Genomic DNA, 23,603 nt, shown 5'->3' with positions numbered 1-23,603 from the left:
GGGCTAAAAAAATAAAAATGTGACAGGCCTACATTAATGGGAAATGCCAAGTCCTCTTAAGGTTGTCAATAATTGCCAATAATGTTTTTGACAATATCTCTGGCTATCGTGGATACAAGATCATCATCTTTTGACACACTCCAGCTAGAGGAGGTGATCGCGGGGCAGACAGCACGCTGCCTGTTACGTTGTTTTACGTCACTTTACATTGTGAGGGGGATCTACTCAACCACAACCAATGAGCAGCATCCAACTGGATGATGCGAAGGCAGCCACATTGCACAAGAATGCACCATACACCAACTTATTGGTGGAGAGGAGACAGAGCGAAGAAGCCGAACAGTATATCGGGGGGCCATGATGGTAAGAGGCCAATGGGCAAATCTGGCCAGGATGCCAGGGTTACACTCCTACTCTTTTTCGAAGGAGAATCAGGACCTTGATTTAACGTCTCATCCGAAGAGAAATAAAATTTACATCATTTTTTTTTTTAAATGAAATGTTTCAGTGTTTATTATAAATGATTTAGCCATACACATCATTGTTTATGATAAAAAATAATGTACCCTCAAAATCTTTATTCAAAAACAGTAACTTCCGCTTTTCCCTTCCCATTTTCGACTTATAGATGCATGACATGTAAGTGTTTACTTTCACACTTTTTGAATATAGACATGTTGTATCATTTTTTCAGAATGGTTTTAGTTGGTGCTTTACCCATCATATGTTGTTTTGAATTTTGTTCAGGCTTAAACAGGATGATATGACATTTAGGTGCAAATATGCAGAATAGTAAACCAAAACTTGAGGCTACAATGGCAAATATCTCCACAGCTACAGTAAATTTTCCAGGAGAACTAACATAAGCTGGTATAAATGTGATCCATACGGCACAAAATATCAGCATACTGAATGTGATGAATTTAGCTTCATTGAAGTTATCAGGCAGTGTGCGAGCCAGAAAAGCTAGAATAAAGCACAAGAAAGCCAGTAGGCCAATATAACCGAGCACAGCAGAGAAACCTATAGTAGAACCCAGGCAACATTCAAGAATGATTTTTTCTTGATAATATTTTATGTTTTTGTTGGGAAATGGAGGATGTATTGTTAGCCAAAGCACACAAATAAGAACCTGTATTAGTGTAAAGGTAAGAACACATAGTCGTTGTTGTGCAGGTCCAAACCATTTCATGACATTACTTCCTGGAAGTGTAGCTTTGAAGGCCATTAACACCACTATTGTTTTCCCAAGAACACAAGAAATACAGAGGACAAAAGTGATCCCAAATGCTGTGTGACGCAACATACAGGACCACTCAGTGGGTCGACCAATGAAAGTAAGGGAACAGAGGAAACACAGAGTTAATGAGAAGAGCAGCAGGAAGCTTAGCTCTGAGTTGTTGGCTTTTACTATGGGGGTGTCCTTCTTGCTGTAAAACAGGATGGCCACAAGCACAGTTAATCCAGCTCCAAACAGTGAGAAAAACACTAACACTATACCCATAACTTCTGTGAATGACAGAAACTCTACAGCCTTTAATATACATTTATTTTTCTCAGCATTAGACCAGTATTCCCCTGGACACTGCTTGCAGTTATTTGAATCTGGAAAGGAAGTTGTGATTACTAGTTAGAGAAAAAAGGACAATGGTTTATTTATTGTTTATGAACTCCTTTGATAAGAAAATTCACCCTGAATAGTAGAAGAAGAATACAAAAAGAACAACTAACCAGTTTTCTTTGGGAATGTGAGATGGGTTGAAGATTACCTGTCTCATTACTGATTTCTCCTTCTGCACATGGAATGCAATTATAACAGCAGACAGGTCTTCCTTTCTGTGCAGCCTTCCTAGTGCCTGGAGGACAGCTCTCACTGCATACAGACTTTGGCTTCTACATGGAAAAACATACATATAGTTATTTATATCTACTCTGAAGAATAAAATGCATACATAAATATTATTGAAAGAGTACAGCAGCTTTCATGCATAACATTTGCAAATGTGCAATATGAGCTATTGTAGCTGGTTGTAAATACTTCTTGAGAATAATAATAAAAAATTATAATAATAATAATAATATTTAATTAAACAATAAAATGCTGTTATACAAAATAAGCAACATTACTCAGCACCGAGACCCTCAAACTTTGAATTGATTCACTTTGTCACTAATTGCTCAGAATTTCCAATGGTAATCATTTTCTTAAGGTTTTCTTAAAGTGAATTCTCAAAAATCATATCAGAAATAAATATTATCCCCGACATATAGGAATTAATATGTGTCTGTTAATGTTTGACTTCCAATTGATTCACAGAGTTCACTAACAAATGTATATCACATTTTCTTCTTACAAGCCAACCTTCAGTCATACAATATTGAAGTTTTTTTTTTTTTTTTTTGCTGCACCAGTTAAAACAAATCCTGCAGGATAAAGAGATGCCATTTACAAACAACTGCCATTTACCTCCAGCTGTCCTCCAGCCCAAACTATGTTTTCAGTGTTGAGTACAATGCGCTTGTCAGGGGGGAGTGATGCATCATAGTATCCCACTGGGTTAAATTGGATTGATCCATCAGAGTCCTGCTGCCAGTTCACAATTTCATACTGGGCCACTGCACCACCAGTGCTGTCAAACCATACATGATCTCCAAACTTTACGGTGAAATTTACATTTTTCAAAGCCTCAACCACCTAGCAAAAGACGGATTTGTATTATCTTCTAATCATTTAGCACATTTCCAGACATATACTGTAGGTTTAAACTCTTGCTTTCCCTCCCTGCACATCTAGTACTGCATTTATTTATTTATTTATTAATTAATTAATTAATTAATTTATTTACCTACCTGCTGTGGTTGTATTGCCACACCTTTCTCACACCTTTCTTGTTCTCTGCATTTGATTAGACTGTGCACTGAATGAGCCACAGCATAAACTGCTTTATAGACATTGCTTGCATATCTTTGTTCTGGCACATCTTCATTAAAGTCTTTCAGTGGAAGCAGATCCTGATATCCACTGCAATTTAGTGCATATTGAGAGGAATTCCTCTCAGCCTGTGAGCATGGAAAAGCTGTGTCCCAGAATTCTTTTATAACATAATCTGAAAACCCTTCAATGTTGATTTTTCTCACCGCAAATCCCAGTGACCCTCCTAAAAATCGAAAACTATTTGGAGTGATCAAACTCTTTGCAGTTATCCATGCTTCCACACCAATCATTTGTAGGCCTGTAATGTTCTGAATACTTAACTGTTCAAGTAGGTTGTTCATCTCAAAACTGGTAAGAAATGCAACAATAACTTTCGCAGTGCCTTGTTTTATTATGTCTACCACTTTTTTTATTTTTTCAATCTCTGTTCGGTAGAATTTCACAGAGTACTCCACACAAATTCCCTCCTCCTGGGCTGTATTGAGGAATATATTCATTCCATAGTTTCCATAATCATTGTCAGTGTTCACAGCTCCCACCCAAGACCAGCCAAAGTGCTTGACTATATATGCAAGTGCTCTGCTCTGGTGGTAATCACTAGCAATAGTCCTGAAGAAAGAGGGGTAATCTTTCCTATTACTGAGGCATTCACATGTGGCTGACTGACTTATCTTACAGAGAAAGAGAGGGAAGGAAGGAGAGAGAAAAGAAAAGAAAGAACAAAAAACAATGAAATAGTCATCAGAATGGTAGTTGTGTCAAAATGTAGTGTTATTGCTCCTTACCACAGGAATTTTAAAAGGTCCTGTGGTTCTTGACAGAATTACTGTGGCCGAAGACTCTGATTCTCCTATGATAGCATGAATTAGTGATCCATTGCATGTATCCATGACAAACCCATGACCATTCATCAATGCCATAGTTGAATTCATAGAAACCAGTCTTGAACCACAGTTATCATAAATTTGGTAGCCGATAGAAACATTTGGGAGCAAACTCTCACTTCTATTAATTTCCTCAATGGCAAAGATCATAATCTGAGCCATCCGGAAATCTCTTAGATTTACACTGTGAAAGCAAAAAAAAAAAGAAAAGAAAAGAAATGCAGTAAATATATATAAAAGGTTAATAATATTTTCAGTACAAAGTTTTCAATATAACAAACCTGGAGCATGACAGAGGCTGAGGTTTTTCTGTAAACTCAAATGAAGATAATGTTAATTTACTGTGTACTGCAAAAATTCCTCCAATAGTTACGTCTCCGTCCTTGGAAAGTAGTGGGTAGTTGGGGTATCCCATCAATCGGCAAAGTGTGTTTACCTTTGTCGGAAGGTGATGGAAAAGCAGGAGTGTGTAGAGAAAGAGAAGCATCCTAAAGATTGAGCTCCTGTCACGGTGCACACACGAGGGAGGAACCAGGAACACGCAGACGAGGATATAAACTCAAATAACATACTTTACTGAAGAACATCAAGGCAGGGCAAGACAAGGCAGGACCAAAACACAGACAGGAACACCGGGGAGTAACGAGTCGACCAGACAAAGTTTAACGGAACAGACAGGACTAATATACACCGGTAAATCATAGCTAACGAGACAAACACAGCTGAACAGAATGAACTACTAATGACATGACAGGAAACAAACCAAATATGGACACAAGGGGCAGGAACACATGACAGACACACAACAGTTCCCTGACATAACTCCCCCCTCCCGAAAGGCTCGTCCCGAGCCTTAACAGTTCCATCGGGGAGGGGGGGGGTGGGCGCTCTGGAGGCCTCTCAGGACAGACACGGACCACAGGACGGGGACCTCCAGAGCGGAACAGACAGACAGGACCCATGGCGGAGCAGGGAGCTCAGGAGGCCATGGCAGGTGGTAACTGTGGCCATGGCATCCTTCTTCGGCCCACCCACTCCACCCAGAGCTCTACTACCCCCCCCCAAAATTTCCATGGGGAATCCAGGGGGTATCAGGAGCCCTCCGGGGCTAGACAGACAAAACAGTACAAGACACGACAGAAACCCTCCAGGGTCAGACAAACACGACAGGACATCCCACAGGAACCAGAAGCCCTCCTGGGCTGGCTAGGAAGCTGAGTCTTCCTCTGGGCATGACGAGGAGTCAGGGGCCCTCACAGGGTCCCTCAGCGACCTCCTCCACTTCTGCGACAGGGGGGGCAAGCGGCTGCGACTGGCCTCAATGGCCACAATTCAAGGAGCCGCCTGCCCCAGACGAGTCTCCATGGACAAGACAAGACATGGCATGACAAGGTGTTTAAAATGTTCCTGTGGGCACAACGAACACAAACACGGCTCTCCTGGCCGTGACATGTGGACTTGATCCACGGAGAGGGTATCGGCGACCGGCAGGCTTGAGTCAGCGGCAATCCGGTGGGCTTGAGTCAGCGGCAATCCGGTGGGCTTGAGTCAGCGGCGGACCGGCGGGCATTGAGTCAGAGGCGGACCGGCGGGCATTGAGTCAGAGGCGGACCGGCGGCGTGAACAGGGGGAGCCGCCGACGGCGGCGTGAACAGGGGGAGCCGCCGACGGCGGGTTGGCTTTCCCCGCGGACGGCAGCGTTGATCTCCCGCGAACGGCGGGCACGGTGAAGCCGCCGACGGTGGGTTGGCTTTCCCCACGGACGGCGGACTTGGGTGAACCGCAGGTGGCGGCGTGAACTCCCGCGAACGGCGGGCTCGGTGTGCCGCGGACGGCGGCGTGAACTCCCGCGAACGGCGGGCTCGGTGTGAGCGGCGAGGTTGGGATAGCCGCGGGCAGCGGCGGACATCTCCCGCGATCGGCGGGCTTGACTCAGCGGCGATCCCGCGGGCTTGACTTCAGGGCTCGCGGCCAGCGGACTCGCGGCACTCGCGGTGATCCCACCAAACTCCCACGCCCACTTGACGCGGGCTAAGGCAGGATGACGAGCGGCGACTTCCATGCCGCGAGGGACAGACAAAACAGGAACAAACAAAAGACTTTTCAAAAACTGAAAACAAAACGAGGTGAAGGGGCGCCGCTTACTGTTTTGGTCTGGTCTTCTGTCACGGTGCACACACGAGGGAGGAACCAGGAACACGCAGACGAGGATATAAACTCAAATAACATACTTTACTGAAGAACATCAAGGCAGGGCAAGACAAGGCAGGACCAAAACACAGACAGGAACACCGGGGAGTAACGAGTCGACCAGACAAAGTTTAACGGAACAGACAGGACTAATATACACCGGTAAATCATAGCTAACGAGACAAACACAGCTGAACAGAATGAACTACTAATGACATGACAGGAAACAAACCAAATATGGACACAAGGGGCAGGAACACATGACAGACACACAACAGTTCCCTGACAGCTCCACTGCGCCTACCAATGCAAATGATCTGATATAGTATTTGAACTTTTATAGACACAATTAATATGGATGAATGATTTTGAACACAACCACTAAACTCATAGGACTTACAGTGGTAATGAGATGGAGAATCAACATATTCTTAAAATTTACACATATAGATTGCTCTACAGTAAGAACAAGCTGCAAATTTTAGAACTCAAACCTAGTTGTGTAAAGTATTCAAGGGAATTTAATTAGTTACTGTACTTAAGTATCTTTTTTACCACTTAGTAGTACTTAGTAGTACCAATGTATAAAATATATTAACAACATTTACTCAATAATTTTATCTAAGTATATGCACTTTTTTACTTCAACATTTGTGATGAGTAATGCAGTTACTGCATGGCACCTTTTTTTTTAGTAGTGATATAGTTGTAGTAGCAGGTAGTTGTGAGTCACAGATGTTTTATATATGAATCAAAGTCTTCTAAGGGGTAATTAAATGTAACAATTAATGTAAAAAATTATATTTTATTATATTGTATTAAAGATTTGTATTAAACTTCGATTATTGCCTTAATCTTTCACACAACTGAGCTTTCAATTTCAGTGAGTGAAGAACAAATTTGTGCTCATGAAACTGATGAATCAGTAGCTTTTAGACGTTGATTTATTGTCATTTTGAGGTGCCCAGTTTTATTTTTATTTTAGAAAATTAACATTTGATTGCTCTCCTCACAAATCAACTGTTTCTTGTTTTTCAGTAGCATTTCTCTCAGGTGTTAAGGACTAGTGCATGTTTGAGGCTGCATTAAGTACAAGTAAAATACTTAAGTACTTTTAAAAGCAGATACTCTTTAATAAAATAAAATACTCTTTAATAAAATACTTTTACTTAAGTCGTATTGGCGACTTGTAATGGTGTCATATTTGCTCTATGCTATCTGTACTTTTACTTACGTATGGTTCCTCTTCAGGAACTCGAGCTGCGTCGAAGAACTATGGGAACGCCTCCAGCGTGACCGCGCTCTGAATTACATGTTGTGACGAGCATCCCAAGTTCTCATCAGCGTTGCCCTGGAAACGCACTCGGAACACCTGCACCTGCTCATCAAGGCTGAAGCGGCTGCACCTGTTCCCCATTTGCCCGCGACCAGATAAGCCGCGTGAGGCCAGGAGACAGGAAGAAACCTCTCCGCTTCAGCTGAGAAACTAACTGTCTACCTCTCCGTTCTCTTTTTTTCCAGACACGAGCGTTTGAGCGACCCAGCCTGCACCCTGACCCGCGCTGGTCCACCACGCCTCAGAATCACACGGAGAGCACCCAGAGTACCTCAGCACTTACCTTCACCTCTCACCGCTTCAATTGTGAATAAATCCACCCTCCAGGGTATTTATTTGAGCCCTCCTTGTTGTGTGATTCTTCCACCCCGCCACACTGTGTAATATGTCCAATGGATGGGCGAGACGTCATGGGCAGGTGACGTAATCAGCCAGGAAGCATAAAAGTATGTGTGGTGGAACCAGCGTCAGCTTTTTGTCATTCTGCAACCGCTACTCTGTGTGTGTCTTTCGATCTGTGTTGTGAATCTTATTTAGTGTTGTTTGTCCCTACACAATCACTTGAAATATGCTCCACAATGTCTAAGAGTGCAGAGAAAACGAAGCACTTGGGCGAGAGTAGATCGCACTACAGGCTGCGTGTTCCTCCCTGCAAACGCTACACATCACTGCTGGGGATACAAACAGTCCATGTGTAGTTAGCTTAAGAGCAGAGCACGCAGAGCCCGCTTTGTAGCGTTTATCACTGTGTATGCTTGCTCTCAGAGGGCTCTCCTTGAGTAGGGAGCTTTCACCAGCGTTCCTCACGGTGCCGGCCCCGCTTTCGCCGAGGCGGAGCGGCAGCTGCGCTCGTGGGAATCGCAGATGGATCAGGTGGAGGCAATGAAGATGGGCAAGCCCCTATCTTCTTCCTTTCCCATCAGATCAGCGCCCGCTCTCTGGGATCGGAAGCCCGCCCTGCGGTTTCTTCTCCCAGGGAGAGAGGGCTCGACGCTCCGCCTGTCTTCCTCCTAGGAGGTGGACGTGAAACACATCGATGAGCTTTGTAAGCTGCAGTGTTTGCACAAGCATATTATGAATGAGGATATCATTTTAGCAGCGTTCCTGCATAGAAACAGAGTTCACGCTGTCAGCTCTAAAAAAGGTCTCCTTACAGGATGTCAAGCGTGTGGAGCGTAGTAGACCTCCTCTCGATTGGAGAGTCGGTATGCAGAGGTCTTCGCTCTGAGAGCTCGACTGTTTGGCGAGTGTCATCAGGTCTCCTCTCGCTTAGAGAGTTTTAGAGATCTCCGCTTGCCAGAGCTCCGCTAGGACAGTTATGTGAGTGGTAGGCTCTAGGTGAGTCTCCTTACAGGATGTCCAGCGTGTGGAGTGTAGGAGACCTCCTCTCGATTTAGAGAGTCGGTATTCAGAGGTCTCTGCTCTGAGAGCTCGACTGTTTCGGCGAGTGTCATCAGGTCTCCTCTCGCTTAGAGAGTTTTAGAGATCTCCGCTTGCCAGAGCTCCGCTAGGACAGTTGTGTGAGTGGTAGGCTCTAGGTGAGTCTCCTTACAGGATGTCCAGCGTGTGGAGCGTAGTAGACCTCCTCTCGATTAGAGAGTCAGTATGCAGAGGTCTCCGCTCTGAGAGCTCGACTGTTTCGGCCAAGCACGAGGCCAGAGAGCTTATGCCTGTGGTGGATGAGGGTGCTTTCAATAGCCTCGAGTCCTATGCTCTCCCCTCTCTTGGGGAACATGACTCACTTCTCAGAAGTTGGCCTTCTGGACGCAAACCCCACCCACTTAGCCTCTCGTGGCCCCTTTTTTCTCTTGCCCTAACTGTGCTCCATCCACACTGGGCAGGGATTTGGAAGTCCGGCGTCATGGGCATCTCGTTCCCATAGCGCTTTGACGCAGCTCGAGTTCCTGAAGAGGAATGTCTCTTGGTTACGTATGTAACCCTAATTCCTCGAGGGAACGAGACGCTGCGTCTCAGGGCCATACTTCCGGCATCCCTGCAAGCGGTTGCTTTATTTCCTGAAGCTGACGACGGTTCCACCACACGTGCTTTTATGCTTCCTGGCCGATTATGTCACCCGCCCGTGACGTCTCGCCTATCCATTGGACAGATTACACATGTAATTCAGAGCGCCGTCACGCTGGAGGCGTTCCCATAGTGCTTCGATGCAGCGTCTCGTTTGAAACGATGTTTCAAAATGACTCTCTTGTGTGCTTTTCCTAGGTACCAGCACGAACAATAAATGCAAATGAACTATAAACGTGGATAAATGCACAAATGCAATGACTGTAGATTTTCGCTTAATAGATTACATTTTCGATTTGTTTAGGCAAACCCTATCATATGCCTTAAGAACACTTGGAATATGGAACGAGTTGCATGGGATAATTTTTATAACATATTAATCCTTTTTGGGAAAATATTGAAGAAGTTTACAATTCATTAAATGGACAAGTGCAAGCATTTTTTTTATACAATGTCTTGTTATCCGAAAAAAATAAGGTAGCTTAATATGGCTTTAGAACAGCATTAGGTTGACTAATTATTTAGGCTACTTAAGTTGTGAAGGGGTAATAGTTACAATAAATTATATTTATAGCTATAATGAGAGCTAGTGAGCAAAATAAGGGTTACGCGTAAAAGAGCAATATAATTGTGTTGGGGCCCCTACCTGAAATTTGTTTGGGGCCCCCAAATCACTAAGTCCGCCCCAGTCTTTGGGTGCTTCTCAAATGGAAGGCTGCATCCTACCGAGGCTGCGTCCTTCCTGGTTCAGTCCTTCAGAGTCTTGTAGGCTAGAGTCCTCCTCAGCATATAAATGCTAGAATAAGATGGTTTAGTAAGTGCGCGTGCTACGTCACATATGTTCCCGTCCTCACCATCATGACACGAAAAATACTAAAACTTAGTTTTGGGAAAATACTTTGTATTACAAACCTTTATATTATTTGTCTTTCTATTAATGAATAACAGCTGAATTTACAGTCTCCCCGTGGCAAAATCATTTGGCAGTTTAGCGTTTATTGAGTAATTTACACCAAAACAAAAAAATAACATCTGTTTTCATGTCCGAAAACAATCTTTTTGTCTAACATTTCATATTAAATTCAGACAAGCTCATTAATGACTCGTTTTTCGTAAGTTTATTTTCATGAAATGGAATTGGTACAAAGGATTGTGAGTGATTGAAGGTCGCAGAGTATCGCTTTCTCCGGAGGTAATTCCCCCGTCAAAAATGCCTCTAATCAACACTCGATCTCTGGTGAATAAGACCTTTCTGTTAAACGATTTCTTCACTATGCATTGTCTGGATATTATGTTCATCACTGAATCCTGGACCAAGGTTGGTGATTTAACTCCCTTCTCCGAGTTAGTTCCGGCTGACTGCACCTTTTGTAATTCTCCCCGCCCGAATAGGAAAGAGGGTGGACTAGTAAAATACTCCTTTCTTGAACGCTGTCACTCTCCACTTTTAATTACGCCCCGACTGCAAGCGGCTACTCTCGCCAGCCAGTGGCAGGCTAGTATAGTTAATCTCGAACAAGCATTTTGTCTTAGTGCGGAGGTGAGTGGTGATGAACAAAAGACTATGCTACCTAACTATGCCTTGAATTTACAGCCAATTATCCAAAGGACAAAGGGGAAATATAGTTAATTTGTCTTGCTAACATCCATGACTGATGATAGCTACCATGGATGTAAGTAGCTAAAGTTTAGCTATAGTTAAGCCAATAGGAAGTCTAGTAGACCTGTGTGCTGTAGCAAATTAGCTTAAAAGGGGAATATTAATAATTAATCAAAACTTGTTATAATTAATTATAATATTTGGATGAGTTAATAGAATTAGCTTGATAAAGTAGAGTTTACAGTACAATCAATTGGCCAGACTGTCTAGCGAACGCTCAGTATTGATTAATTATGAATTCAAATAAATCTTCATTTCCAGGGTAAGGGAAATACCCTTTTTAAGGTACTGTACTACTCAGAGCATGTAACAAGATCAAAATTGTTAAATTGAATCAGAAACCAATACTGATATGTATTGTACACAAAGTTTTATCAACCTGTTAACCTTTGCCCCCCATTGTGGGCCTCACAGGTGAAAATAACCTACGTAAATTAAAATGGTAACAGTTCCTGACAAAGTGTGCTACACAAACAAATGAGGCATCTTTGGAAAGAAGACACTAGGCTTTACTATCTATCATCCAGAGTTGATAATGTTCAAAAAGATAAAAAGTTATAGGCACTAACGTGCCTTGAAAAATATTTTTCCACACTGAATGTTTGTATACGAATATCTCGTATACAAATACATGAAATAAGTCCTGGAGCAATCCAGAAAAGTAATGGATTGAAAGCCACATGTCTCATGAGTTCATATTTCAAATTTGAAGAAGATACCATGAAAAATTAGATTCCTGCAATATTTTTTTCTGAAACTATTTATAGTCCTCCCACCCGCCTGTTTGAGGAAAAATAACCACCAAATGGATTGCAGAATTATACAAGCTATTTTAGTCATTATACATATTCCTGCATAGTTTTTCAATTATAAAATAATAGACCGATTTATTTGAGCACTAAAAAATACAAAAATAATTATTTGAGTAATAAAAAAGGAAAAAAAAATAAATAAATGCTTTGTATATAGTATGTATACTGAAGTATTCTGATTGCCAGACATGAAGTGATATTGGCAGACATGGTCATAAAGTCAGTAATCACACGCTCATGTGCTTCCATTCAGATGATAATCATACAGATGGGCCATATAATCAATAATAGCTGATCATTGAATCACAATGATAGCCGTCAGTAATCACACGCTGATGTCCGTCCATACAGATGATAATCATGCAGATACGGCCACAAGCAGCAATAGTACCCCCGCCAACCCTAAAAAGGCTTGTACCTGTGTTTTGGTTTTGGGTCTCGGGGCGGAGCGTACCGCTTCCACCTTCTTCTCCTGTGGCAAGGTGGCATTTGTGAGGGTTGGCGGTGAGCCCAGCCCTCCGGAGCTCCGGGAGCACCCTCCATAACCAGTCCAGGTGGTCTTCCCATGCCTCGGAATGGATTACGACGTCATCCAGATAAGCGGCGGCGTAGGACTGATGGGGCCGCAATAGGATGTCCGTAATCCACTGGAACGTGGTGGGTGCCCCGTGAAGGCCGAAGGGAAGGGTCCGGTACTGTCAGTGGCCACTAGAGGTGGAAAAAGCAGTCTTAGGTTTGAGGCATTCTCAGAGAGGGGTACCTGCCAGTAGCCTTTGGTGAGGTCCAATGTCGAGATATACCGGGCCCTTCCCAGGCGGTCCAACGGCTCGTCTACCCGAGGCATGGGGTATCCGTCGAACTTGGAGACCTCGTTGAGGTGACGGAAGTCATAGCAGAAACGGAGGGTGCCGTCCGGTTTCGGGACCATCACGATTGAAGTTAGGGGTGGTTCTATGCTGCAGGACGCTGGTCCGCCCAGGGAGAGACGAACTGACTGATCAGGTGCTGCAGCTCCCCCTTCTGGGCAGCCGAGAGATGGGAGTTGACGTCAACCACCATGGGATCAGAGGTTCCCTGACTAACTTCCCTGTCGATCCTTTCCCTCATTTGTTTCACGTGCTCGATCACAGAGCGATGGGCTGCCGGCTGTTGTTCCCAGGCCTCTTTCGCCACATCCAGGAGGCCGCGGGGTTGCCGACCAAAGAGGAGCTTGAAGGTGGTAAAGCCAGTGGAGGCCTGGGGAACTTCGTGGATCCCGAAGATCATGAGGTCCCAGTCGCGCTTGTCCTCCGCGACCACCCGTCTCAGCATCTGCTTCAGAGTCTGATTAAAGCGTTCGACCAGTCCGTTGGTCTGGGGATGGTAGACGGTGGTCCTTAACTGCTTCAACCGCAACAGTCTGCAGAGGTCAGCCATTAGTCGGGACATAAAGGGGGTACCCTGATCGGTCAGGATCTCCGCTGGGATGCCAACTCTGCTATAGAGCAGGAAGAGTTCCTGGGCGATGGCTTTGGCAGTGGATTTTCGGAGGGGAACTGCCTCTGGATACCGGGTGGCATAGTCGACAATCACCGGGATGTGTTCATGTCCCCGGGCAGACTTAGGCAACGGCCTCACAAGGTCCATCCTGATGCGCTCGAAAGGCACCTCGATGATGGGCATATCAGCGGACTGGGGGAGGCGTCCTGGGTGACATCACCTGGCAGGTCAGGCAGGCTTGGCAGAGCCCCTTCACTTCGGCTTCGGCACCAACAATAATTTTTCCTCCCCCCTTCGCTGGGCGACACAATAGAGCAGGCTGTTTTGGACAATGGAATGTGGGAGAGGATGGGGGGCAGGCTGAGCTTCCTTGCCTTCGATGATCCGGACCTGTGTCCAGCAATGCTTCAGCCTGTCGTCCTCTCGTTGTTCCTTTCCAAATGAGCCCCCTCCCGTCTCCTGTTGAAAGACATCATAGAAAAGGTTAGTATTTTTGGAGGGGGACTCACCATCTCTCCCGCTGTCCGAGGCCAAAAGAACGGGGCGCTGACGAGGTCCTTTCGTGGGCCTCTGTCTCCGGCGGTCCCCTCGGGGGCTGGCAGGCTGCGTCGCCGTGGCCAGTAGGCGGTCAAACCCGGGCCAGTCTCTCCCGATCAGCACGGGCACGGGCACGGGAAGATTCTTCAGCACCCCGACTTCCATGGACCAGGTGCCGGGAACGGCAAAAAATGGTTACTCTGCGAGAGGGAACTTGTCGGGTATCCCCATGGACACATGTTATGGGGAGGATGGTTTTACACTTCATGCGTGGAGCGAGAATGTGAGACTGCACCAGACTGACTGCACTGCCGGAATCCAGGATGGCCCGGAATGGCTTTCCGTTAATCTTCACGTCCACTTCTGGAGCTCCAACCGGCAGGTCGCAGTGTAAAATGCAGCCTGCCAGCCAGGTCCGTGCGGGAAGCACGGGAGCCTCTGTCAGCATGGGTTCATCCCGCTGAGAAGGAGTCGCTGGCCTGCTCAGTGGTCGCTGGGCGCCCTCTGGCACGCGTTGCTCCTGAACCACCCTCCGGGGAAACGGCGGCGCTCACTCCCCAGCGTCCCGATGTTGGGCTGCATCCGCCAGCTCTATAGCCTCCACAAGCTCCAAGGTGGTGGTTGGGTTCCTCATTCCACCGCCTGTCGGTGAGAGCGGGGAAGGGCTCGGAGAAAACAGTGAGTTCAGCAGCCTGGGCACGGGCTGGCAGACAGGGCTTATACTCCCACTCATAGAAGTACTGAGCGTCACAGATAGGGAATAACCCCAGGCAGGCGAGGATCTCCTTCTTGACCTCCACATACTGATCGGCGGAGGCGGTGGGAAGAGCAAAGTATGCATGCTGAGCTTCAGCCGTCAACAGGGGAGCCAGTACCCGTGCCCAGTCGTCCAGATGCCACCCTTCAGAGGTTGCCGTTGTATCAAACATCTGTAAGTAGGCTTCTACATCATCATGAGGGATCATCTTGGGGAGCAGTTTAGCGGCTTGTACTCGTGGGTCCGGCAGCGGAACTCGCTGAGCGGCGGCGGTTTGAAGAGCCGCGAGCCCCTGCTCCGTCTCTCCTTGACGGGTGGCGAGTTGCTAAACGATCTGTTGCTGGAGGATGCTAAACTCGACGAGCCGCTGGAGGATTTTGTCCATGTTGGGGGAGGAGCGCTCGCCTGAGACAACAAGGGAAAAAAAAAGAAAAAAAGATAAAGTGAATGAGATCGCTTGTCGGTGATTCTTCACTAATCTGCATTCTCCAACTGTGTCACGGGGTGAGGGATCACATGACAAGGATTGTTTAATAAATGTCGCGAAGGGTGGATTTATTTTAAAGGAGGGATGTGAAAAAAGGGGGAAAAATCCACTTGGGTTCTCCGGTGCTGTGAGTGCTCTCGTCCTTCTTTCCTGGTGCAGTGAGTCCATGCTGTGCTCCAATGGGGCTGCTCAGTCACACGCTGCTGTCTGTGGGAGAAATGAGAGGGCGAGTTAATGCTTGGTCTCAGGGAGAAGTCTCCTCATGTGTAGGGCCTGCGTGGCTTATGTAGCCGCCATGTGATGAGGACGGGCAGGTGTTCCTCGCTTGTTTCCAGGGCGACGCTAATGAAGCTTCGGGATGCTAGTCACAATACACACACACACATGGGAAGGGTAAGTGAGATTGAATGAATGAAACCGGAGAGAAACTGGGGGAATGAGGCTGAGTTGAGCATCTGAAAGAACCATCAGTCATCAAAATTCAAAGCACAGTATACGATAGCTTACAACAAACCTCTGTGTGGTGAAAGGAACAAATCTTGCATTTGACTGTGGAACGAGAGTCTTGTGAAGCCTCTGAAGAAAGTCTGGTTGGTTCCATTCGATGGCCGAAGTTGCAATTTCTTGAAACTCCAAGGTTGTTCTTGACTCTGTGGTGGTTGAGAGAGTCCTCTCTCTCCTAGATAAGCACATGGCTGGATGTAAAATGGGGCCTACTGGACCTGTGGGCTGCAGTGGAACTGCAGGCCGCAATCCGGAGATAAGATGCAGAGGCTACCAGGAGCGGGGAGAGAGAAATGTCTGTTCAAGGGCATTTCCATGATGGTGAATTCCAGGTTTGAGTGAAGACGAACTCCAGTGGTGTTAGTCTGACTTAGTCTGACTTTGTGGTCGAGAGCCATCTCCCCAGGCAAGGGAGATAGCACACGGCTCTATATGTTGGGGACTGCCCGGCACACCCGCACAGGCCTAGGCTCTCCGTGAGTCCAACCACATGGACAGCAATTGGGAGATTTAGCAGAAGAGAGCACGAACCTGTGTGTGAGCCCCTTAAAGTAAGGGAAGCAACCCACCTCTCAGGATGGGCTTGACCAATGAGAAAAGCTGAATTTCCAAACGGGAGGCTGGAAGTATTGGGGGGGGGGCATGGTCTGAGAGCATGGTTCGAATTTTGTCTGAGAGCATGGTTCGAATGGCTCTGGTAGTCTATACTTTAATTAAAATACAAACACACATAGCATTCTATGAGGAGGTGGTGTACACCAAAGTGTGCATCATCAAATGAGCATTACTTTGGTAGGAGACACAATATAGGTGGGGTTACATTAACTAGTACTTCACTCATAAAGCAGGCATACAACAAAATACAATACAAGACAGTTGAAATCATACACACAATGTCCTGGGATGCATGTTTATTCGTAGAAAGGTTTGTCAATGAGTAAAATTAGGAAAGTTCTCTTTTTATAAGCATTGCATGGGTTTCAGAAGGGTCTGTTCTTACTGCACTTTGCATCTCACATACTTTTGAGCAATAAAACAGTCTTATCAGATGGTTTCCCTGGTAACGGAGCACTTTAGGGTGCTCTCTCGGGGGAAGGGTCCATAGACCCTCACAGATTGTTGAATGAGAGGGTTTCATTATTAAATATAATTAATAAATGTGTGTCTGATTGGTCCAAACGCTACAGTGCGTTCTTTCACTGCATGGTTCAGTTTATTAAAATGCATTTAGAATGAACACAAAATTGAAGATATGGGGGCTATGGGGGAAATGATATTTCATATAGTTAATCAGTATCACACAAAGACTGATGTTTTTTCCACCAAAAAGCAGCATGATTACAAATGTGATATTGATTTTATACAGCAATTACACTGCAGCCTTTGTATCAGCCTGTTTTTCAGGTTAAAACCTCTCACAGCCCTCTGTTTTTTTTGTTTTTTTTTGTCACTTTGGCTTGATCCCCATCCCTTAATTGCAAACAAAGGACAAAAAGAAAGTGAACAAATACAGACACAGCCAAAAGTGTAGCAGCAGGCCACTAGGTTCTTTATTTCAGCCCTTCACAAGAGCCATGACGTGGTAAAACACTTGTGAAACAATAATTGTTATGAATGGTTAACAGTTAATAAAAATACAGTGAAAATAATTCCTGTTACACACATACACACGTTTGTTTCTGTGAATTGTGGGGACTTTCCATAGACTTCTATTGCTTTTATACTGACCAAACAATCTTTTTTTTTTTTTATTCCCTAGCCCTAAACATGCCCCTTACAGAAAACCTGTTTGCATTGTTACACATTCAGATAAGCATCATTTACGTAGGGACCACACTCTCAGTCACACTCATAATAATAATAATAATAATAATAATAATATCACTGTTAGATTTTCCTATTTGTTTCATTGTATAATTTAGTGTTGAAATAGCCACATTACTGTGGTTTATTTCTAAATAGGACTGGATTAAATCTTTCCCATCACATGTTGCTTTGTATTTTGTTCCGGCTTAAGCAGGATGATATAACATTTTGGTGCAAATATACAAAGTAATAACCCAAAGCTTGAGGCTAAAATGGCAAATATCTCAACAGCTACTGTAAATTTTCCAGGAGAACTGACATAAGCTGGTATAAATGTGAGCCACACAGCACAGAATATGAGCATGCTGAAAGTGATGAATTTGGCTTCATTAAAGTTATCAGGCAGTGTGCGAGCCAGAAAAGCTAAAATGAAGCACAATACAGCCAGAAGACCAATGTAACCCAGAACAGCAGAGAAACCTATAGTAGAACCCAGACTGCACTCAAGAATGATCTTTTCATTATAGTATTTCATATTTTTATAGGGAAATGGAGGAGATATTTTTAGCCAAAGCACACAGATAAGAACCTGTATTAATGTAAAGGCAAGAACACTGAGTCGTTGTTGTGCAGGCCCAAACCATTTCATGACATTCCTTCCTGGAAGGGTAGCTTTGAAGGCCATTAACACCACTATTGTTTTCCCAAGAACACAGGAGATACAGAGGACAAAAGTGATCCCAAATGCTGTGTGACGCAACATACAGGACCACTCAGTGGGCCGACCAATGAAAGTAAGTGAACAGAGGAAACACAGAGTCAATGAGAAGAGAAGAAGGAAGCTCAGCTCTGAGTTGTTGGCTTTTACTAGGGGGGTGTCCTTCTTGCTGTAAAACAGGATGGCCACCAGCACTGTTAATCCTACTCCAAAGAGTGAGAAAAAGACTAGCACTATACCCATAACTTCTGTAAATGACAGAAACTCAACAGCCTTTAAGACACATTTATTTTTCTCAGCATTAGACCAGTATTCCCTTGGACACTGCTTGCAGTTAATTGAATCTGGAAAGGAAGTTGTTTTCACTACAGTTAGAAGACAAAAGTTAAATTATTATTATTATTATTATTAACTCATTTGATAGAAAAACTGCACCCTGAAAAGTAAAATAAGAATACAAATGGAGCAACTAACTAATTTTCTCATGGGCTGAATATTACCTGTCTCATTACTGATTTCTCCTTCTGCACATGGAATACAGTCATAACAGCAGACTGGTCTTCCTTTCTGTGTAGCCTTCCTTGTACCTGGAGGACAGCTCTCACTGCACACAGACCTTGGCTTCTGCATAGAAACATTATACTAATGTACACATACAGAATATTGCAGCTTTGAAACATTAAATAATTCAAGCTCTAGCAATCTGCTGTATTGTGAAAATTTTTTGAGCTCAAAAATCTTTAAAGCGCTGTTATTAAAATTTGGCAGCGTTATTAAGACTAATCAGCATGGTAGCCTATTTTCCTACTGGTCAATGTCCTCTAAGCCTTGATTAGGCCTGACTGTCACTCGGCTTTATTGCTCTAAATTTTCAGTGCCACAAACAAACTTTGTAGAAAGGTTATATTATTATATTGCACTTTACCTTGAGTTGTCCTCCAGCCCAGATTATGTTTTCAGTATTAAGCACAAAGCGTTGATCAAGGGGCAGTGAGGCATCATAGTATCCCACTGGTTTAAATTGGATTGATCCATCAGAATCCTGCTGCCAGTTTACAACTTCATATTGGGCTACTGTTGCACCAGTGTTGTCAAACCACACACGATCTCCCATCTTTACAGTGAAATTGACGTTTCTCAGAGCCTCAACCACCTAGCAAAAATTTAGATTTAGAATGATATGGATAAGGCATTAACACATTGGCAAATAACTACAACATAAACAGGTTAGGCTTGTGCTCTCTAACATATCCATTTAGCAATTGTTTTACCTGGATGGATGGATGGATGGATGGATGGATGGATGGATGGATGGATGGATGGATGGATGGATGGATGGATGGATGGATGGATGGATAGATCGATGGATAGATAGATAGATAGATAGATAGATAGATAGATAGATAGATAGATAGATAGATAGATAGATAGATAGATAGACCAAATTTGAAAGATAGATACCTGCTGTGGTTGTATTGTTAAGTTTTGCTTGCAGCCTTCACGTTCTTTGCATTTGAGTAAGCTATGTAGTGAATGAGCCACAGCATAAACTGCTTTGTACACATTACTTGCATATCTTTGTTCAGGAACATCTTCATTATAGTTTTTCAGCACAAGTAGATCCTGATATCTGCTGCAACTTAATTCAGTTTGAGAAGAATTCCTCTCAATCTCTGAGCATGGAAATGCTGTTTCCCAGAATGCTTTTAGAACATAATCTGCAAAACCTCTGATATTGATTTTTTTCACTGCAAAGCCTAGTGACCCTCCAAGCACACGGAAACTGTTTGGAGTGATCATACTGCTTGCTGTTATCCATGCCTCAACACCAATCACCTGTAGGCCTGTAATGTTTTGAATACTTAGCTGATCAAGTAGATTGTTCATCTCAAAACTGGTAAGAAATGCAACAATCACTTTTGCAGTGCCTTTTTTCATTGTGTCTACCACAATTTTTAGTTTTTCAGTCTCTGTTCTCTGGAATTTCACAGAGTACTCCACACAAATGCCCTCTTCCTGGGCTATATTCAGAAATATGGCCATTCCATAGTTTCCATAGTCATTGTCACTGTTCACAGCTCCAACCCAAGACCAGCCAAAGTATTTGACTATGTATGCAAGTGCTCTGCTCTGGTGATAATCACTAGCAATAGTCCTGAAGACAGAGGGGTAATATTTTCTATTGCTGAGACACTCACATGTGGCTGAGTGACTTATCTGGGGAAGAAAAACAAAATTAAACAGTTATACAGTAATGTGCATGGTGATGTCAAACATTTGCTTTTATCTCTCCTTACCACTGGAATTTTAAAAGATCCTGTTGTTCTGGACAGAATCACAGTGGCAGAAGATTGTGGTTCCCCTATGATAGCATGTATAGAAGACTGTCCATTGCATGTCTCCCCTGCTGCAAACTCTGGTTCATTCATCAGTGCCATAGTTGCACTCATAGAAGCCAGTCTTGAACCACAGCTATCATAAATTTTATAGCCAACAGAAACATTTGGGAGCAAAATGTCATTATTGTTAATTTCATCTATGGCAAAGATCATAGTTTGAACCATCCGGAAATCTTGTAGATTCACACTGTAAAAAACATTACACCAGTAGGCTACGTTTCAACTAAACAAATAAACAGACATAAAGTTGAAGGTATTTGTTTTCCTTTGACTTTTTATCACATGTTTTTCATAACAAAAACACCATTAAATATTGCATTAAATACATTAAAAACTAGGGCAGACAATGTAACAAACCTGGAGCATGATAGAAGCTGAGGTTTTTGTGTAAACTCAAATGAAGACAATGCTAATTTACTGTGTATTGCCAAAATTGATCCAATAATTATGTCTCCATCCTTAGAAAACAGCGGGTACTTAGGGTCTCCCATTATTCTGCAAAAAAAATGTTCAGCTGTCACATTAAGGTGATAGAAAAGGAGGAGTGTGTAAAGCAAGTGAAGCATCCCAGTGATTGAGCTGAACTGTGACTGCCAAATTCAAATGACTTAATACAGTATTTGCACTTTTATAGGCGTAACTAATAATGAATAATTTCTTGTAGACGTTAAAAGTGACCTCATAGGGCAGGACATGAATCAGGCTGAGCAGGAGTAGAATAGAGTCAAGCTAATTTGAGTGTCTAATGTTATCAGTCTATCAGAAGGTAGCAAAACTGTAAACACTTGCAGTACTTTTTACCTAATAAAGCCTATGGAAGCCTACCCAGTTTAATATTTACTACATATTCTTTGTTTCATCTTTTTTGCTTGTATGCTTGGTCACTTGTCTGTAGTTTATTTTTGCATCATAACCATTTCTCCTCAATAATAATAATAATAATAATAATTAATTACATTTATATAGCGCTTTTTTAGGCACTCAAAGCGCTTTACATTATGAGGGGGGATCTCCTCATCCACCACCAGTGTGCAGCATCCACCTGGATGGTAGAGACGCGACAGAGTGATGAAGCCATTCGGCAGATATGGGGATCGTTAGGAGACCATGATGGTCAGAGGCCAGTGGGCAAATTTGGCCAGGATGCCGAGGTCACACCTTTACTCTTTTCGAAAGACATCCTGGGATTTTCAATGACCACAGAGAGTCAGGACCTCAGTTTAACGTCTCATCCGAAGGACTGTGCTTGTTGACACTATAGTGTCCCCATCACTATACTGGGGTGCTGGGACCCACACAGACCACAAGGTGAGCACCCCCTGTCGTCCTCATTAACACCTCTTCCAGCAGCAACCTAATTTTCCCAGGAGGTCTCCCATCCATGTACTGACCAGGCTCAACCCTGCTTAGCTTCAGTGGGAAACCAGTCTTGGGCTACAGGGTGATATGGCTGCCTTTTTTGATATTTTGCCTTTCATCTTTTTTGCTTGTATGCTTGGTCACTTGTCTGTAGTTTATTTTTGCATCATAACCATTTCTCCTCAATAATAATAATAATAATAATAATAATAATTGTTAGTGGATATTCACCAAAACTATTCTCTGTTCTCTTGTGTCTATTTTATTTTGCTAACAGCATTGATTATTGCCTAAGAATGGACATTATGTTTGTCTAAATCAAAACTGCTGATGCTTGCCTGGTGATGGCACTCAGTAATCACGGGCAGGACATGAATCAGGCTGAGCAGGAGTAGAATAGAGTCCAGCTAATTTGAGTGTCTAATGTTATCAGTCTATCAGAAGGTAGCAACACTCAGTAATCATGCACACAAATAACAAATATTCCATGTGTCAGGGTTCTGTCGTGTCTGTCATGTGTTCCCGCCTCATGTTTCCTTATTTGGTTTGTTTCCTGTGCTTGTGAAATGTTATCATTAGTTAATTCTTGTCCAGACGTGTTCGTCTCGTTATCTATGATTATCCCCTGTATATTAGTCCTGTCTGTTCAGTTAGATTGGGTCTGGTCTACTTGTTACTCCCCGGTGTTCCTGTCAGTGTCTGCCCTGCCTAGTCTTGTCCTGATGTCCAGTAAAGACTGTTTTTGTGTTACCTCCTCGTTTCCGTGTTTCCTGTGTCCTCCCTGCTGTGTGCACCTAACATAGTCTCATCCCAACTAGTCACATATTGACGCTAGGTTTTTGCGTCGCTTTTTGACGCTCAAGGTACCCCTTTAGCGTCACTTTTCGGCGTGAAGGGAAGGTAATTTTTTTAAATAGGAAACACTTAGCGTATATTAATCATTTTTAAATAAATTATGCCAGTACTTGCATCTGCCTCCTATATCTTGCGTTTTCTTCACAGATGGTAGGTTTGGGGGCAGGGGTTGGGTAAGTCATATAAATAAAACTATTTTGACTGTTTACATTGAAAAATCACACCCCTACATATATGCAATAATGGCAACCTTATTTTGACGATAAAATTCCCAATACCGCGTTAGCATATCGACGCCGAAAAGTTACGCTAAAGGGGTACCTTCCCTTCACGTCGAAAAGTGACGCTAAAGGGGTACCTTGAGCATCAAAAAGCGACGCAAAAACCAAGCGTCAATATGTGACGAGTTGGGATGAGACCGGGTTGGTGCACCGTGATAGAAGACCAGACCTAAACAGTAAGCGGCGCCCCTTCACACCGTTTTGTTTTTTAGTTTTCAAAAGTCTTGTTTTGTTCCTGTGTCTGTCCGTCCCGTGGCAAGGAAGTCGCCACTCGGCATCCCGCCTTAGCCCACTGCAAGTTTGCGTGGGAGTTCGGCGGGATCACCGCGAGTGCCGTGAGTCTGCTGGCCGCGAGCCCTCCAGCCCGCCGATCGCGGGAGATCACGCCGCCGTCCGTGGGGAAAGCCAACCCACCATCGGCGGCTCCCCCAAGTCAAGCCCGCAGGATCGCTGTGGAGTCAAGCCCGCCGATCGCGGGAGATATCCGCCGCTGCCCGCATCTATCCCAAGCCTGCCGCTCACTCCAGCCCGCCGTTCGCGTGAGATTGACGCCGCCGTCCGTGGGGAAAGCCAACCCACCGT

At 44.1% G+C, this 23,603-nt stretch overlaps 2 protein-coding genes across 2 annotated transcripts; both read right to left on the bottom strand.

The window, feature by feature from the left end:
* Window positions 1-682: 682 nt before the first annotated feature.
* LOC306888230 (extracellular calcium-sensing receptor-like) lies at window positions 683-4,306 on the bottom strand (the record flags this gene model as incomplete). The annotated part of the gene is made up of 6 exons (XM_079446434.1): window positions 683-1,605; window positions 1,770-1,893; window positions 2,468-2,695; window positions 2,851-3,606; window positions 3,721-4,003; window positions 4,101-4,306. 6 exons carry the CDS (start codon window positions 4,304-4,306, stop codon window positions 683-685), a joined length of 2,520 nt encoding a protein of 839 aa, XP_079302560.1.
* A 13,266-nt stretch (window positions 4,307-17,572) lies between these two features.
* Window positions 17,573-21,017, bottom strand: LOC306888530 (extracellular calcium-sensing receptor-like; the record flags this gene model as incomplete). The annotated part of the gene is made up of 6 exons (XM_079446884.1): window positions 17,573-18,471; window positions 18,628-18,751; window positions 19,053-19,280; window positions 19,589-20,344; window positions 20,425-20,713; window positions 20,884-21,017. 6 exons carry the CDS (start codon window positions 21,015-21,017, stop codon window positions 17,573-17,575), a joined length of 2,430 nt encoding a protein of 809 aa, XP_079303010.1.
* Window positions 21,018-23,603: the final 2,586 nt, after the last annotated feature.

The sequence above is a fragment of the Barbus barbus genome (genome assembly GCF_936440315.1).
Source record: "Barbus barbus genome assembly, chromosome: 22".
NCBI classification, from domain to species: domain Eukaryota; kingdom Metazoa; phylum Chordata; class Actinopteri; order Cypriniformes; family Cyprinidae; genus Barbus; species Barbus barbus.
The sequence above is the reverse complement of the archived record's forward strand: the minus strand, read 5'-3'. Positions and strand labels throughout refer to the sequence as shown.